This window comes from Geotrypetes seraphini, chromosome 2 (genome assembly GCF_902459505.1).
Source record: "Geotrypetes seraphini chromosome 2, aGeoSer1.1, whole genome shotgun sequence".
Lineage (NCBI taxonomy): Eukaryota > Metazoa > Chordata > Amphibia > Gymnophiona > Dermophiidae > Geotrypetes > Geotrypetes seraphini.
Genome location: NC_047085.1, coordinates 267,370,559 through 267,389,086, shown reverse-complemented (window position 1 = coordinate 267,389,086; position 18,528 = coordinate 267,370,559). Strand labels below are relative to the sequence as shown.

Sequence of the window (18,528 nt, the reverse complement as noted above, 5' to 3'; positions counted from 1 at the left end):
CTCTGTAGCTGAAGAACAAAGGAATGGAGAATTACTGTTTTGACTATAATCCTCCGAGTGAGCATCAAATAACTGGAAACAAAGTTATATTATATCCTTGTCATGGTATGGGGCAGAATCAGGTAGGAGGATTTTTTTTCTTTTTAAATACTGTATATTTTTATTGCATTAATATTTTTATTCACACGTGTTAAATGGTTTGTGTGATTTGTATAGATTTACAATGCTTTCTCTGGGAATTTCCAAAAGTAGAACTAACTACTAGAAGAATAAATTAAAATCAGGACTTCTGAATTGATTGTAAAAGAAAACTACTGATAAAGCCCCCCTTCAAGTGGGGAAATTGTATAATTTGGTTATTACTGAAAAGGCCTTAAAACTGACCTCCCTTGTAAAAGTTCAATGTCATCAACCAGCCTCTGCCTTGTGCTGTCATCAGAATTCTGCCTGCACCTCCATCCATGCTATTTTGCCTGCCTGCCACCAGCATAGCCCCGTGCTTTGGCAGGACTATGCCTTCATCAGGGGTCCTTAATGTTGAATTCAAAGAATACTTGATGAGAACTAGTAGGCTTCTGCCATGAGATCTCTCTTTCTCTGATGCCAAAGATGCAAATAATCCAGATATAGTTACAGAAAAAGTATTTTTTTTAAATGAATCCTGACTTTCTTGCTTGTGTGTTGGGGGCATAAGCGCTTTAGGGGTCACTAGGAGGAGTTTGGGTGGCTGATCAGTCTCCTCTTGCACCACAGGTGATTCTGCCTCTTGGTAACCCTGTAAATTGAAATACCCTAGTGGGAAAATTTCACAGAATCATATAAATCACACACCTCCCACTTATCTTTAGTGCAAAATTTATTTTACATATAGGAGTCGGCCTCAGTAATGGAGCCTACGCGTAGTCGTAGTCAATGACTGGGGTATTCAGCGTAGTTGTTTTAGCTCCTTATTCTCCAATCATTGGCCATACTCCCATATCTTTTATTTCAAACTCAACTATTCAACTTATCCTATTTATTTTAAAAAAAGACTTTTAATAATTTATTCAATAATTTATTTTTCTGAAAATTTTCTCTTTTATCATATCTCACTAAAATTTTTCCTTTTTATCATGTCTCACTCAATTTTCTGTTTTCCTATTCTTTTACTGTGTATTTTTGCACTACTTCATCTATCAAGAAACTACCGTCTATAGTCTATATCTTTTTTCAATTGTTTACAGCAAATCATATTCAGTGCTGTTAAAAAATTACTTAGCTTTTTGGTCAGCGCTTGTATTTCAAGAAGAGCCAACGTGGCCAGCGTTTCGTGGGTAACAATTCAAACCCACTGCATCAGGGCCAAAGTGTATAGGAATCAAGCCACTGTAAATAAAACATCGAATTAGCAAACCATAGTAATGATATTATAACTTATATATTAGCAATGTCTTACTTACTATTTTGTATAGTTCGGCAGCAGTCTTAATGCAATCACAAAATGGCGACAGCCTCTATTTAAAAAACTTGGCAGCGTACTGACGTCAGTCTAAATTTCGAATTTCATTGGAGCATAGCTACTCGCTCTATTCTTTACTCGGAAAAAATGGTAAACATTGTAGAACCCAATCTAAATAAATTTAGTAAAAATGTTGCCACTCTATTTGCTTGTTCAAGCCATTAGGATACAAAGTATCCAGCCGGCTGATCCAGCGCTGTTCATGCTGGGCAAGCATACGACGGAAATTACCACCCCTTCTGTCAGGTTTAACCACTTCTATAATGACAGCCCTTAGTGAGAAAAAATCATGTTTTTTAGCAATACAGTGTCTCGCTAATGGAGAACCCACGTTTTGATTCTTAATGTTGCTCTTATGTTCGATAAGGCGAACATTAAATTTCCTCGATGTTTGACCTATATAAATTAAGTCACAGGGGCATTTTAAAGCGTATATGACCCATTGGGTCTTAGAATTGGAAGTGTGGTTCAGAATATATTTTTTATTATCTTTTGGATTCTGAAAAGTGTCCGTGCATATCATTAGCACACACATCTGACAACAACCACAAGTTTGGTGACCTTGTGTTCCATTCACTGTATTGATCGGGGTTTCTATGCAACCTGTAGGGCATAGTATTTCTTTCAAATTTCGATTCCGGCGATATGCTATTCTAAGAGAGCAACCTTTGAATGTTCCTGCTATTTTTAATATTTCCCAGTGTTTCCTAAGGGAATGAGCAACCTTATAGCTATTGTTAGAATATGTTAGTATACATGTCATAACTTTCTCACTTGCCTTGGAGATGTTCTTATTCCTAGGGGCTAGTAGAAGTTCCCTATGATTATACAGGGCTCTTTTGTATGCTACATTGATAGTTTTTCAGGGTAACCACGTTGTAGAAACTTGATTTTCAAAATATTTGCTTGTCTTTTGAATTCAGCATCCGAAGTGCAGATTCTTCTGATTCTCAGAAATTGAGAAAACGGTAGACTTTTTCTAAGTGAACTAGGATGGGCACTGGAGAAGTGTAACATAGAGTTGCTGTCAGTTGGTTTTGTGAATACTCTTGTCTGGAATTCACCATCAACAATCTTTATCAGTACATCAAGAAAAGAAATTTCAGAGGCACTGGAGGTATAGGTAAATTTCACCTTAGGGTGGCAGGTGTCAATGTAATCCAGAAAAATTTTCAGTTCCTCTGGGTCTCCGTTCCAAATCAGGAAAATGTCATCAATGTAGCGGGTCCATAGTTTTATTTTCTTGAAAAATTGTGAGGGATATATCCATGTTTGTTCAAAGTTGTCCATAAACAAGTTAGCGACGGCCGGAGCCATCGTAATACCCATCGCTAGCCCTGAGTTTTGCTGAACAGACAATTTTCAAACATAAAGAAACTGTTTTGCAGCACCATCTTGGCCAGTTGGTAAAGAAACACAGTTGGTACTTTAGGACTCGTTCTTGAGTCCAATGTTTTACAAATAATGTCTAGTGCCTCATTTTGAGGGATAATGGTGTACAAGGAGCACACATCTATAGTGACTAAAATCGAATGTTGGTCCGGTTTGATTAATATTATTTTCCTTAGAAAATCTGTTGTATCCTGTAAATATGAAAAGGTATTTTTTACAAACCTTTGAAGAAATTTATCAATGTATATTGAAGAAGCTTCCAAAAGTGATCCCCTATTAGAAACAATTGGTCTCCCTGGTGGAGAACTCAGGGATTTATGGATTTTGGGGAGTAAATAGAAAATTGGAATTTTAGGATATCCAACGTTCAGAAAACGGAATTCTTTCTTAGTTATATACCCCTGATCTAGGGCCTTCTTTGTCAATTTATTAATTTTAGACTGTAGTTCTTCAGTTGGATCTGAGGTTAAAATTTTATAGTCATCACTATAAAGTTGTTTGTGCGCCTCTTCCATATATTCCTCTCTTTTCATTAGCACAATTTTCCCACCTTTGTCTGCTCTCCTGATGATTAGCTCTTTGTCTGCTAAAAGTGTCTGTATCGCATTTCTTTCATTTCTACTGTTGTGCACTCGTGTATATTGGTTGTCACTATTTATCTTTTCAATGTCTACTTTCATTAACTTGTGGAAAGTTTCAAGTATTGGATCAATCGGACCTGGAGGCACCCAACTCGATTTCGGAGTCACCAGAGAGTCAATCTCTGGTGTTCCAGTTGTTTCTTGTTGAGAGAAGAATGATTTAATTCTCAATGTGCGGTAGAATTTTTCTATATCGATATTATTCTGAAACATGTCTACTGGAACCATCGGAACAAAGGACAAGTCTTTAGATAATAAAGTGGCTTCGTCAATTGTAAGTATATGGTTAGAGAGATTTACAATAAGGGAACCCTCCGATCTTCTTACATCAGTGTGACCTGTTTGCAATGTCGATGACGGCTTATCTATGGGAATTGTTGCCCCCGTTGTGAACGGGTTTGTGGTCTCTGATATTGATATGAGCCCTGATTTTGATATTGGCCTTGATTTTGATATTGGCCCTGATTTTGGTAGTTTCTTCGACCATTGCCTCTTCGTCGCCGTCCTCTGCGCTGGTATTGAGGTCTTGGGCCTAAAAAATCTTCTTCTGAACTTGAGCCAAAATTAGAAGATTCAGAGGTCTGGTCAAATGCAACTTTTTTACCTTTCCCAGAGTCTGCCCCATCTTGAATCTTTATCCAGGGATACACTTTTTGTTGTACATAGTTATTTTCATCCCTTTTAAATTTCTTATATTTGTCCTTTTGTATTACTGTTCTAAAGTTGTCTACTTTACCTTTTAGTTCATCTTGATGACATTTAAAGTCATTCTCAGTTGTATTTTGTTTCAGAATCTTTAGTTTTTCTTCTATTTCAGTTTTAGTTCTTCTTCTATCTAAAAGATATGGGAGTATGGCCAATGATTGGAGAATAAGGAGCTAAAACAACTACGCTGAATACCCCAGTCATTGACTACGACTACGCATAGGCTCCATTACTGAGGCCGACTCCTGTATGTAAAATAGATTTTGCACTCAAAGATAAGTGGGAGGTGTGTGATTTATAGGACTCTTGGTAATCCTGGCCAGGAGGAGGCTGATCAGCCACCTGGACTTCTCCCAGCGACCCCTGTTTTGTAAATTGCTAAAAACATATTTATTTAAGAAATTTGTGCTGTGAGTAGTTAGATATGGACTTGATGGAATTTCTGATGGTTGGTTCAGTCTCGTAGTATGTGGCTTACAAATTTATTTTAATATTAACGTTTAATGTTAACTATCTGAGGGCTGTAATGGAGACCTTTGGGGACTAAAGATGTCCCATGTTGGAGACCGCTGCTATAAAAGAAACTGGGCACTCAGATGTCATTATAGAAAAAGTACATACTGTGTCTCCTTGAGAAGCTTAAATGGAAACACCCAGTTATAGGATTGCCTCCATAGTGTGCAAATGCTTTTATTCAAGTATTTTGCATGCATAGCACATATGCAGAAATGTTAGCCCCTAGGTTTTGTTTGTTGAGAGCTTCTATACTGCTATTGTTTATTTTTAGTATTTATATACCACTTATAACCTAAGTGGTGTATATTCAGATACTCAAGCATTTTTCCTTATCTGTCCTGGCAGGCTCACTCTATCTAATGTACCTGGAGCAATGGGGGATTAAGTGACTTGCCCAGAGTCACAAGGAGCAGCATGGGATTTGAACCCAACTCCCAACCCAACTCTAACCACTGTGCCACACACTCCCCTAATGACTGGGGAGTCAATTCAGAGCAATTTATATGAGCTTCTGTAAAGGTGTTACGCTACATGAGCTTCTGTAGAGATGTTACCATACAAAACATTTTATTTGCATACCGTAATACACCATGAAGTTCAATACGGTTAACATGAGTTAAGTAGAAGACTGTAAATAAGAGGTGATGATACAAGTACAAGTATCATAGGAATATGACAAGGTCAGAGTCAAATACAGTAATGATAAGGTAATATGAAAAGAACTCTTGGAGAGAAAATAAGTTCAAGTAACATAGGATCATGCCAAGGTCAGAGTCAAGTATAATTATGGTAAGGTAATACGAGAAGTGCTCAGTAGATGAACAGCTATTGAATGTCGGTGTGGATATAGATACAGAGTCCCAAAAGAAGGAGGCGAGAGAAGTCATTTCTAGAGTTGAATGAGTCTGTGCATAGAGCTTTTTAGTGCTCTACTAGGAATTTTTTGAACAAGTATGTTTTTAATCCTTACCTGAATTGCATGTATGATGAAGAAGATCTGATAATGGGGAGTAGTTCCCAAATGAAGTGAACTGCTTGATAGGATAGTAATTTTATTAGGTAAGCTTTTTTAGGTTTTCCTTGCAGGGATGGGTAGATGAACATAAGAACATAAGAAATGCCATCTCCGGATCAGACCTTTGGTCCATCAAGTCCGGCGATCCGCACACGCGGAGGCCCTGCCAGGTGTACACCTGTCGTAATTTATAGTCCACCATATCCTTATATGCCTCTCTTAAGGAGATATGCATCTAGTTTGCTCTTGAAGCCTAGGACGGTCGATTCCGCAATAATCTCATCTGGGAGGGCATTCCAGGTGTCAACCACTCTCTGAGTGAAGCAGAACTTCCTGACATTAGTCCTGAAACTGTCCCCCCTTAGCTTCATTACATGTCCTCTAGTCCGTGTCAAATTGGACAATGTAAATAATCTTCTCTGCTCTATTTTGTCGATTCCTTTCAGTATTTTGAAGGTCTCGATCATATCCCCACGCAGTCTCCTTTTCTCAAGGGAGAACAATCCTAGTGTTATAAGTCTGTCCTCGTATTCCAGTTTCTCCATACCCTTCACCAGTTTTGTTGCTCGTCTCTGCACCCTCTCCAGCAGTTTTATATCCTTCTTTAGGTAGGGAGACCAATGTTGGACGCAGTATTCCAAGTGTGGTCTGACCATTGCCCTATAAAGCGGCATTAAGTAGACTATTGAACAAGATGAAATCAATGGGACTGGGAGAGACGTTAACTACATGGGTCGGTGATTGGCTAAACAGTAGACTTCAGAGAGTGGTGGTAAATGGTGCCCCTTCAAAAACGTCGGAGGTGATCAGTGGAGTGCCTCAGGGCTCGGTCTTGGGCCCGATCCTCTTCAACATATTTGTGGGAGATCTGACTCTGGGGCTTCAGGGTAAAATCACATTATTCGCCGATGACGCCAAACTATGCAACATAGTAAGTGAGAACACTTTACCAGACAGTATGACGCAGGACCTACTTCTATTGGAACATTGGTCCTCGACTTGGCAGCTAAACTTCAATGCTAGAAAATGTAAGGTCATGCACCTCGGCAGCAGGAATCCATGCAAAACTTACACACTAAATGGTGAAACCTTAGTTAGGACCAAGGCGGAACGTGATTTGGGGGTGATCATTAGCGAAGACATGAAGACTGCCAATCAAGTGGAGAAGGCTTCATCAAAGGCAAGACAAATGATGGGTTGCATCCGAAGAAGTTTTATCAGCCGGAAGCCCGAAGTTATAATGCCATTGTACAGATCCATGGTGAGGCCTCATCTGGAGTATTGTGTACAATTCTGGAGGCCACATTACCAAAAGGATGTGCTGAGAGTTGAGTCAGTTCAAAGAATGGCCACCAAAATGGTCTCGGGACTCAAAGACCTCCCGTATGAAGAAAGGCTGAATAAATTGCAGCTATATTCACTTGAAGAACGTAGAGAGAGAGGAGACATGATAGAGACGTTTAAATATATCACCGGCCGTATTGAGGTGGAAGATGATATCTTCTTTTTTAAAGGCCCCTCTGCCACAAGAGGCCATCCGCTGAAAATCAGGGGTGGGAAATTTCATGGCGACACCAGGAAGTTCTTCTTCACCGAAAGGGTGGTCGATCGTTGGAATGAACTTCCACCTCAGGTGATTCAGGCCAGCAGCGTGAAGGATTTTAAAAGGAAATGGGATACACATGTGGGATCTCTAGGGGGGTAAATTCAAGGGGGTAGGGTTGTTGGGGTGGGCAGACTTGATGGGCTGTGGCCCTTTTCTGCCGTCATCTTCTATGTTTCTATGTTTCATTATAACTTTCTCCGATCTACTCGAGATTCCTTTCTTTATCATGCCCAACATTCTATTTGCCTTCTTTGCCGCTGCCGCGCATTGTGCCGACTGCTTCAGGGTCCTATCTATCAGTACACCCAGGTCCTTTTCTTGTTTACTCTTCCCCAGAGTTGCACCTGACATTGTATACTCGTATTCCTTATTCTTACTGCCTAAATGCATTACCTTGCATTTCTCCACATTGAACTTCATCTGCCATTTCTCCGCCCATGTTTCTAACCGACACAAGTCGCTCTGGAGTTTCTCTCTATCCTCCTGCGATCTGATCGTCCGGCATAGTTTTGTATCGTCTGCAAACTTGATGATCTCACTGGATGTTCCTTCCTCCAGGTCATTGAAGATGGAGTTGGAGCACTAAAGGCGAGGCTGGGGTAGACAAACTCAAATACTTCAGTCATGTAGTTTGGTAGATGGCCGGGATAATATTCTGGACGGGGGATCCAAGATGGACGCTAATGCAGTTAACTGAGTAACCGCCCATGGAAGTTTTCTCTTTAAATGCTCTTTGGACGCTATTTCTTTAGAATACATACCTTGATATGCCAAAGAGGAGAGGTAAGAGCGTCGCTGGAGCCTCGCGACGCTCCGGAACAGCTACCTTCGGCAACATTGAGGAATTGCTGAGGTGGATGCAGAGCATCCCCAGCATTGTCGGTGATACCCCCTCTTGAGACACTCCAAGGGAACGGAATGGAGGCATCCCTACAGGCTTTTGAGACTACTTTGAGTCCCGACGTGAGAGCACCTCCCCCTAATCCTCGAGCCACCAGCTCCCCGGGGGTTGAGAAGCACCCGGAAGTTGGCTTGCGGTCTCCCCCAGAGGATACTGGGAATGGTATGGCAATTGCCAATTCAGGCTCCCAGGTTCTCCAACGGAGCCTGAACATGGAGGAGGATATTGTGACATCGGGGTTTGAACCTTCCCAAGAGAGTGGACGATGAGTGTTCTATTATTGTAAAACCCCAAGAAGTTACTTTGGACACTTTGTGGGATCTGGTTGCCAACTTAGTTAAAATTGTGAATATTAGATACAGGCAGATGGATGGGAAAGTAAAAGAGCAAGAAAAAGAAATTGTTCAAATAAAACAGGACATTGGTGATTAAAAGACTGTTTTGCAGAATATTAAAGACGAATTTAAATCTTCTAAACATATTCAAGAGACACTAATGAAGGATAATGTTAACCTAAGAAGGAAGATAGAGACATTTGAAAATTTCTCTAGGAGTAATAATCTTAGACGGATTAATTGGTTCCAAGGATTCCTTAAAACAAGAACGTACAGAGTTAAGACAAATAACACGAAATCTAACCCATGGTCAAATCCATGCGGAGTCCCGCAGGGGTCACCACTATCGCCCATTCTATTCAATCTCTTCATCTCCTCCCTCGGCACCACTTTAGACAACCTAAATGTAACATCATTCAGCTACGCAGATGACATAACTATTCTCCTCCCCTTTGAAATCCAAGACCACACCTCAACAGGACACCTGGAAATAATTCTGGAAGAAGTAGAAAAATGGATGACAAACCACAAACTGAAACTAAACTCGGACAAAACCAAATTCCTAATGCTTGAAACGGACAAAAACCCATCCATAACAGACCTAGAAATTAAAGCAACCAAATACCCAATCCAGACCTCACTCAGAATCTTGGGAGTGCTGATAGACAGATGCTGCACTATGCAGACCCAAATCAACAAAACTACCCAAAAAGCATTCTTCACAATGCGCAATTTAAGAAAAATAAGGAAATTCTTTGACAAAGAACACTACAGGATAATTGTACAATCCCTGGTACTAGGTCTCGTGGACTACTGCAATATCCTTTATCTACCATGCCCCACAAACATGATCAAAAAACTTCAAACTGTTCAGAACACAGCCCTTAGACTAATTTACTCACTCGGAAAATTTGACCACATCACCAATGCCTACCTAGACTCACACTGGCTACCGATTCGAGCCAGAATTCAATTCAAACTATACTGTCTACTCTTCAAAGTAATTAACGGTACTGCACCCACCTACCTAAATGACCGCCTAAACCGTAACCTTCCAACCAGAACAAGAAGAACACTGACATCATTCACATACCCACCACTCAAGGGTACTCACCGCAAAAAGCTTTATGATAGCCTCCTGGCAACACATGCTGCAAAACTCGAACCTTCCATCACCAGATTGTTAACCACAACATCAGACCTCAAGACATTCCGTAAAGAAATCAAAACACTGCTGTTCAAAAAGCATATACAATCTACCTAATCTCCCTCACCCCATCCCCTAAGAAACCAAAACACTGCCGTCCAAAACATCTTCCGATGTTATTAAGTCTTTACTATCATTCTGTTATTAAGTCTCTATCCTCAAACTGTATTCTCTATTGTCATGTACCATCCTGGAAATGTCCAGTTCTCTTCTTATGTAATCCGCTTTGAACCGCAAGGTACAAGCGGAATAAAAATCACTAATGTAATGTAATGTAATTAATTTTCCCAGAATTGCAACAGTTACTCCACAAGAAATGTTAAAATGCTATCTGTTGCAGATATTGGAAGTGCCCGAGGATTCATTACCTCTATTCACGCAGGTTTATTACTTATTATTACTTTGGCCCAGCCAAATAAAAATCAGAACCAGCAACAGGAAAAAAGTCAAGGGCCAATAAATGTATCAGCCTTACTTGAGTTATCAGATAAGGAAATTGCTATCTCAGCAACGTTAGTAGTGACTTTTAGCCCTTCACTGGATAAAAATATTCTTTTGAGACTTTTCTTCAAGAACAAAGAAAGATAATTTTTTGGTTTCAAGATACAAATGTTTCCTGATTTGGCAAGAGACACACAAAGGCGCAGAAAATAATTTCTTCTATTAAAATCTGGAGTTACAGCTCTTGGGGCAACTTTTTATCTTCATCACCCTTGCAAGTGTATAATTCAGTATAATTCTCAAAAATATGTTTTCTTCGAGCTTTTCCAGCTGATGACTTTTCTCTCTTTATCCCGTCTGGAGAAGGAAAAGAAATGAGGGCTATAGAATGTATTAGACGCCTGTATTTCAGTTAATCTTGCACCATGCTTCTTATGTTAGTTTTCTTTAATTATTCCGTTTATATTACATCCTGGATCTTATTGTGGACTTGAGCTGATTTAAGCTAATATTTACTTTTCTTGTTTCTTCTTGAAATGGTTTTTTAATCACTCCTTTTATTTTTCTTTTTAAATCGCTTTCTGTACAAGTTTAATCTTGAATTGTATTTTTGAAAACTTATAAATAATAAATTTAAAAAAAAAAGTTTGGTAGATGGCCATAAAGAGCCTTGTACATGAAGCAACCCAGTTTGAATAGTGATTGGGTCTCAGTGCAGTTGCTTGTAGTAAAGTGTGATGTGGTCAGTTTTCCTTAGGCCAAAGATAAGGCGCACAGCTGTGTGCTGAATCGTCTGGAGTCTGTTGAAGTATTTCATGGAGCATGAGATATAAATGAAGTTGCAGTAGTCTAGCATGCTGAGGATCAGAGCTTGGCATAGGATTTGGAAAGGAAGGGTGTCAAAGTAGGAATGGATTGATCGTAGTTTCCAGAGTTCTGCAAAGCCTTTGTGAATCATTGCGGCAATTTGGTTTTCCATGGTCATCTTTTGGTCTAGAGTCACTCCTAGGATTTTAATAGTGGATTGTAGTGGTAGGGATATACTCCTGATTGTGATGTTTTCCTCATTGAGGTTCGAAGGACTTGCGAGGAAGAACTTGATTTTTTCAAGGTTTTGTTTGTTTGTATTTCATCATCCAGTCTTCCGTTGTTTGGATAACCCCTTTGATTTGCTTTGATTCCTTTGAACTCAGAGTGGGTATTGGGAGAAGGACCGTGATGTCATCAGCATAACTATAGCTTTTAACTCCTAATGAGGCTAGGTGGTTCCCCAGCAAACATATGTTGAACAGGATCGGAGACAGTGGGGAACCTTGCGGAACTCCGCACGGAGTGGTCCAGACTGGGGAAAGTTTGTCATCGCGGAAGACTTGGTATGAGTGACTGGTTAGGAAGCCCTTAAACCAATTTAGAACAGTTCCTGTGATGCAAATAGTATCCAGGCATGAAAGAAGTATTTGGTGGTCTACTAAGTCGAATTGTAGTATAAGAGCTTAGGTCGAATTGTAGTATAAGAGCACTCTGCTGAAGAGTTGGTACATGTCATTCGTTTTTGAGGCTAGAACTATCTCTGTGATGAATAGTGACCAAAAGCCAGATTGGGAGTCGTGAAGTATATCTCGCTCTTCTAGGTAATTGAGCAGTTGATGACACACTGGTCCTTCCAGTAGTTTCACAAAAAAAAAAAAGAGATGGCTGCTTCTTGTTCTTGGTAATGGTTGTTATCTTTGCTCTCTGGGAATGTGCCATTGTTAAGCTTTGAGTCCAGTTGAAAAGTAAGCCCTAAAAAGTGGGGCGGAGGGGGGGGTTGAGATGAATTATCTCAGGTGGGCATTGTCCATGCACATATTTGGCGTAGAATTTCTGGAACAGTTTGAAGTCGGGGTGGCAAATGTTTCCCAGATTAGGTCTACAGTGTGTCTCTGAGGAGAGATTGCACATAGGTAGTTCTCAGGTGTGTTGTGGGGAGGGATTGAACTTAATGTGGAGAGACTGGATCTTTGAACAGAAGTAATCAGCGAGTTCATTTACTGGAGGAGGTTCTTCTTGGGGAGCTAAGACTAGTTTGGTGGTATTGGTTTTAGACACTATTTTAAAAGAGTTCCTTGGTGTTGATGGTCACACACCAGCTGGGAGTAGTAGACGTTGCACTTTTCTTTGAACATTTGTTTATATTTGTGTACTTGTTCACACTAGTGTCCCTTGTTGACCTGGGTTTGATCTTTGTGCCATGTCCTCTTCAGGCAGCAGACTGAGTTTTAGGTCGCGGAGCTCTTTGTCAAACCATTTATCAGACTTGCAGATCCATCTTTTTTGCAGGGATTTGGGGGCGAGTCTGTCGTAGACATTGGTGCTGATTTTATCCCAGGTAGCATAGAAGTCTAGCAGGTTTGAGAACTCTTCAAGTCTTTGAATTCAGACCAGAAGGAGGGTGCTTTAATGTGACTTCTGTCTGTTTGTGGTTTTTATTGGCTTGGGAGCATGTTGTTTGGCTTCCTGCCAGAGTAGGTTAAACCGGAACATGAAGTGGTCAGACCAAAGTGAGAGAGACCAATTCTCTTCTTGCAGTGCTATTCTGGGGGACCATTGTGGTGATGAGGTCTAAATAGTGTCTTTTCTGGTGAGTGGGTGAAGGTGAGGGTAGGGAGTACCCGAGGGACTGTAGAAAATTGAAGAGGTCTTTGACAAGTCTGTGTGTGAGTGAGTTCTAGGTAGATTAATGTCTCCTAGAAGGATATAGTAAGGGGAGGAGATTGAGTTTCTGAGGACGAAGTCTAAGAAGTCTTGTTGGGCCTTGGTCCACTTACCGAGGGGACGTAAAAGTGGATGCATGTGAGAGGGTCTTTCAGTGTATTGTTGATTTGGTATGATAGAATTTCCAGGTTGTCCCTATGTTTGGAGTCGAGGTATGCAAATTCAAAAAAGTCCTTAATCACAATGGCCAGCCCTCCTCCTCTCTTGAGTTACCTTCATAAGGAGACCGTTAGAGTTACAAAGAGCTTCTGTGAGGTGTTACAATGCTTGGGCTCTATATTGAAATACAGAGCTCTGTGGTGGTTTTACAATATAGAGCGGGGTCCTCAAAGATCCTCCTTGAGGGCCAAATCCGGTCGGGTTTTCAGGATTTCCCCAAAGAATATGCATTGAAAGCAGTGCATGCACATAGATCTCATGCATATTCATTGGGGAAATCCTGAAAACTCGACTGGATTCGGCCCTCAAGGAGGGATTTTGGGGACCCCTGATATAGAGTTATCAATACCAGCATGGTTATGCCATAATCAGTCATCCTACATATGTTACTGACACATTGATCATCCTACTTATATGCACACGTTTATACTAAATCAATCATCCTACGTATATATGCCCAGTTTGGGAAACCACATCAGACTATCACTGCTTTTGTTCTGGCAGCACACATTCCTCAATGTGATGGGTCATCTATCCCTCCCCCCCTTAATGTGTTTACCTTGAAAGTTTCTTTGCATTTAAAAATTGTAGTTCTTCCCTTTCTTTCCTTTTGTTTCTTGTAAGTCAGTATCAATATTTGTATTGTTTATATGTTTCTTTGTAATCTACTATTTTAATATTTTTAATGTAAATCATTTAGAAATTATATAAGCGTTTAATCAAATTTTTAATAAAACTTGGAACTTGGAGTAATCTTTTTTTTTTTTTACCAAGTGCTTTAAAACACTGTGTGCTGATGCTTGTCATGCCATTCTAACACACAACGTATCACATATTGTTAGCCCTTCAATGGGTTTTTGAATGTCAACCTCTTATTGTACTTTACTATTTCACCTCTGCTTAATATGTGAATTTAACATGCAAACGATCTCTTGCAGTTTTTTGAATATACATTAAATAATGAAATCCGTTACAACACCCGACATCCTGAAGCCTGTGCAGCAGTTGATGCTGGGACAAACTATCTCACAATATATTTGTGCCGGGACGAGGGCCAAAATGTCCCTGATAATCAGAAATTCATTTTCAAAGAGGTATTTATTTATTTATTTTGTAGTTTTAAGCATTTCAAGCAATAGGGTTTCTTAGTTGAGGTCTGTAGTTTTATCTCCCAACTACATTATATCGACAGGAAAGAAGGCTGACATTTTTTTCTTGGTTAAATAGAAGAAATTAAAACAAAATTATTGTTGCAAATACAAATATAAGTACTTCATTGCCTATGTTTGTCTCTTTATTTCAATTAAATGTCATGGTTTTTCCAGTGCAATAGGTGAAACATACTAGACAGTAGGGTTATTTCCCTTTAGCCGCATGCTGCAGAAGGAATCCACTCCAGATTTTTCACTCTGCCTCAGTTGTATTTTGCTGGGCTCTCTAGTTCCACCCTCAGTTCTTTCCTTCTGTACCCATGACTGCAGATGTGTTTGTTCTGCTCTCCCCATTTTATTATTTTTAATTTGATGTATTTCATCCCTTTTTTGGGTAATTTGGTGCTTGGAGCGATTTTAAAGCTTTGCCATCTTGAGAATTCACAGACTTTGGTCTGTAGCTGACAGGCCATTCCCACTGGATACCTGTTAGCCAACCTGCATAGTTTTCTCTGGAGCTCAGGGCCGCCCCTGAGGTAGTCTCAATTTCTGTTAATCGCCAACTACATTATATCAACAGGAAAGAAGGCTGATTTTTTTTCTTGCTTAAGTAAAAGAAATTTAAAAAAATAATAGAAATATAGGTACTTCATTGCCTAAGTGTGTCTCTTTATTTCAATTAAATGTCATGGTTTATCTCTAAATGAGGTTTATTTGTAAGTACATTGAGATGCAAAATATTTTAGCCCTTTATTTGGCTTGTTGCTCAGAAGCAACATGCCTTCTATGGCTCTTATGGGAGACCTACATCTCAAAATGCCTGTTATATCAAGTTATGTAAAGCAGTCATTTCACCATCTGTCAATTAAAGGGTTAAATGAATGATTTCCAGTAAATTTGTGTCTTAATTTTCGTTGATTATTTGTATATCGTTTCTTGACTGTTAAAAAGTCAGTTTTGTATAATTGATCACATGTTGTATGGTTGCAAGGCTGAAAGTCAACAAGATGGTAGAGGCACTGAGGGGGAAATTCTAGAAATGGCACCTAAATAAGCACCCTATCGGCACCTAAGTTAATTGACAAATGCCGTTTAAAACAGCAAAAAAACAGGACAGTTAAAGCGCCCACCAGCACCTAAATAATACGCACTGGCATCACGCCTACGTATGCACTTTACAGTGCTTAATGCCACTATGGGCGTGTCTAATGCCAGAGGCGCAATTCACAACAAAGATAGGTGCCGGAAATGTAGGCCTGGAAAACCCTGGCCTACATTTCCAGTGCCTATCTTTCCCGGAAGCGCAAAGCAGTATACGGCGCTGTGATGTGATTGACATGTGATTGGTGGCCGCTTTATAGGCAGCCGCTGATATTGGCACCGTTTAGTGAATCTGGGCCTGAATGCTGTCTTGGCTGCTTTTGTAATCCCTATAACACAGTCATAGTTTTGTGAATTTTATACTCCTTAATGTTATTTAGCTTAACTTGGTAGGAGAAATAGGTGCAATGTATAGCATGCCATTCGTTTTGTTATGTTTTGAAAATACAGTGGTACCTTGGATTACGAGCATAATCCATTCCAGGAGCATGCTCGTAATCCAAAATGCTTGTTTATCAAAGCGAGTTTCCCCATAGGAAATAATGGAAACTCGCTTTGATACGTTCCGCCCCCCCCCCCCCCCCGAGAACCGGCATTGCTGCCCCCGAAGGCCACCCTCGTGATCCGGCATCCCCCCCTGCGATTGGGCACCCCCCCTCCCCCCCCGCCGCTTCTTACCGTTATCTGGTCCTGGGCACCAGCACCGGCATGTCCTGTGCGTTGGTGCCGGTGCCTGAAGATCTGCCTCCTCTTCTTGCTGGGCCTTGAGCATCTGCGCATGCTCAAGGCCTGCGAGTTCACGTTGGAGAGAATATGAACTCGCAGGCCTTGAGCATGCGCAGATGCTCAAGGCCCAGAAAGAAGAGGAGGCAGATCTTCAGGCACCGGCACCAACCCACAGGACATGCCGGTGCCACTGCCCAGGCCCAGAAGACGGTAAGAAGCGGCAGGGAGATGCCCAATCGCGGCGGGGGGGAGGGTGGCGGATCGCGGGGGGGCGCTCGTAAATCGAGCCACGCTTGGTTTCCGAGGCGCCGATTTTGGGAATGTTTTGCTCGTCTTGCAAAACACTCGCAAACCATTGCACTCGTAAACTGAGGTACCACTGTACATTTGTCAGACTACCTTTCGTCATTCTTAAGAGATCCAGATCTGTTGAGACTTTTTCTCTCCTTGTTTGTCTTGTTTTATTAGCAGTATAGTAGTAACCATAATCTCTCAAACAGTTCCCTTTATGATTATACTGTTGCCTTTTAAAAAATCTTAACCCCCTTATTTAAGCATCTAATCTGTGGTAGTTACTAAGTATGTGTATATTTTTCAGGATGGTTCTTTATTCCATACCCAGACTCAGAAGTGTCTTCATGCTACTGCTAATGCTCTTGATGGTAATCCAGCACCGATACTAAAAGATTGCACAGACTCAGACCACCAGAAATGGTTCTTCAAAGAGCGACTGATGTAAACAACATCTTCTACAGAGATGTTATAAAAGACTAAATATCATCTTAATAATCAATGGCCAAATAACTCAAGAACCACGCACAAAGGACCAGATTCTATAAAGAATGCCTAAGCGTGGTTGTCAATCAACTGCTAGGCGTCCTTTATACAATCCCACCTAGTGGTGTTTAGGCATCGTTCAGTATCCTAGAGGAGGCGCCGGTACCTTAGGCCAGGTATTGCTTGACTTAATTTACCAGTGCCTAAGTCAACCATGCCTATTCTCTGCCCCTAACCATGTCCACTTTTCAGGTAGATATCGGAGGACACTTCAACTTAGGTGTTGCTAGGTGCCACTCTATTTTATGTGCAGAACTCTTAGGTTTTTTAAAAAAATTATTAATTAACTTCAATAGTGCAGCCAATTACTACACCATTTAACTAATTAAAACAATTTGGGCTGCACACGGATTATGGTTAGGCATCGCTGTGCATCTGCGAATAGGGCCCATAGCTGAGCCTAATATAGGCATCCTTTATAGAATCTGGCCTAAACTGCCCCCTACATCAAATAAACTTATTCAGGTTAAAATGTGGCAATTGCATCAGATTGTTTACATGGTGATACATCCTGTCCCTGAAAGCATTGAAGTCTGTCTTGTCATACGCCTGCTTTTGCACAAACCTGTCATTCCTCTGGACTCTTTCTCTGGCAGCTACTATCACTGGTGACTTTGTAGTGTTTAGACTGGTTACTCATTGCACTAATTGTATCTGCTACTTACTTTAGAGCATATATTTTTCTATTAATACAGACCACACCATTAGAGAATGACACGAGGACAAATTTGTCCCTGTCCCCATAGGAACTCAATTTCCTCATCCCATCCCCGTGAGTTTTGCTGCTGTCCCTGTCCCATTCCTGTAAGCTCTGCCTTAACCGCACAAGCCTCGAACACTTATGATTTTAAAGTGTTTTAGGCTTGTGCAGATGAGGACGGAGCTTAGGCAGTGGTGGAACGAGGCATTATGACATCACAATCTGAGTTCTAAAATGTTGCTACTTATGATTTTAAAGTGTCTGAGGCTTGTGCAGATGAGGACGGAGCTTAGGCATTGGTGGAACGAGGCATTATGACATCACAATCTGAGTTCTAAAATGTTGCTACTTATGATTTTAAAGTGTCTGAGGCTTGTGCAGATGAGGACGGAGCTTAGGCATTGGTGGAACGAGGCATTATGACATCACAATCTGAGTTCTAAAATGTTGCTACTTATGATTTTAAAGTGTCTGAGGCTTGTGCAGATGAGGACGGAGCTTGCAGGAATGGGGCAGGGATAAGAAAAGAACTTGTGGGGATGGGATGGGAAAATGAGTTCCTGCGGGGCTGGGGAAAAATTTGGCCCCGTGTCATTGTCTACACACCACAATGATGCCTTTGATGTTGTAAGATAATGCAGAGTAGTTAATACTATATTTGACCTAAAAGTATTTTTTATTAAAAAAATTGGTCAGCTCCTGCCATAAATGGTCTAATAGTTCAGTTTTAAAATGTTTTGAACACAAAAATGATGTTTATACCGCAGTATTTAAATTCAGGTTTGGGGAGCAGTTTTCTATTATTTGATGTTTCTAAGTTTGACTTTGAACAATAAATTAATA

The 18,528-nt window shown here is 40.5% G+C and overlaps 1 protein-coding gene across 1 annotated transcript in view; it reads left to right on the top strand.

The window, feature by feature from the left end:
- The window catches only part of GALNT12 (polypeptide N-acetylgalactosaminyltransferase 12), a 221,892-nt gene extending 204,082 nt beyond the window's left edge, over positions 1-17,810 (top strand). The window contains exons 8-10 of the mRNA XM_033929610.1: positions 9-122; positions 14,109-14,264; positions 16,747-17,810. Coding sequence (XP_033785501.1) covers positions 9-122; positions 14,109-14,264; positions 16,747-16,887 — 411 coding nt within the window. The 3' untranslated portion in view covers positions 16,888-17,810. The remainder of the gene's footprint in view (positions 1-8; positions 123-14,108; positions 14,265-16,746) is intronic.
- Positions 17,811-18,528: the final 718 nt, after the last annotated feature.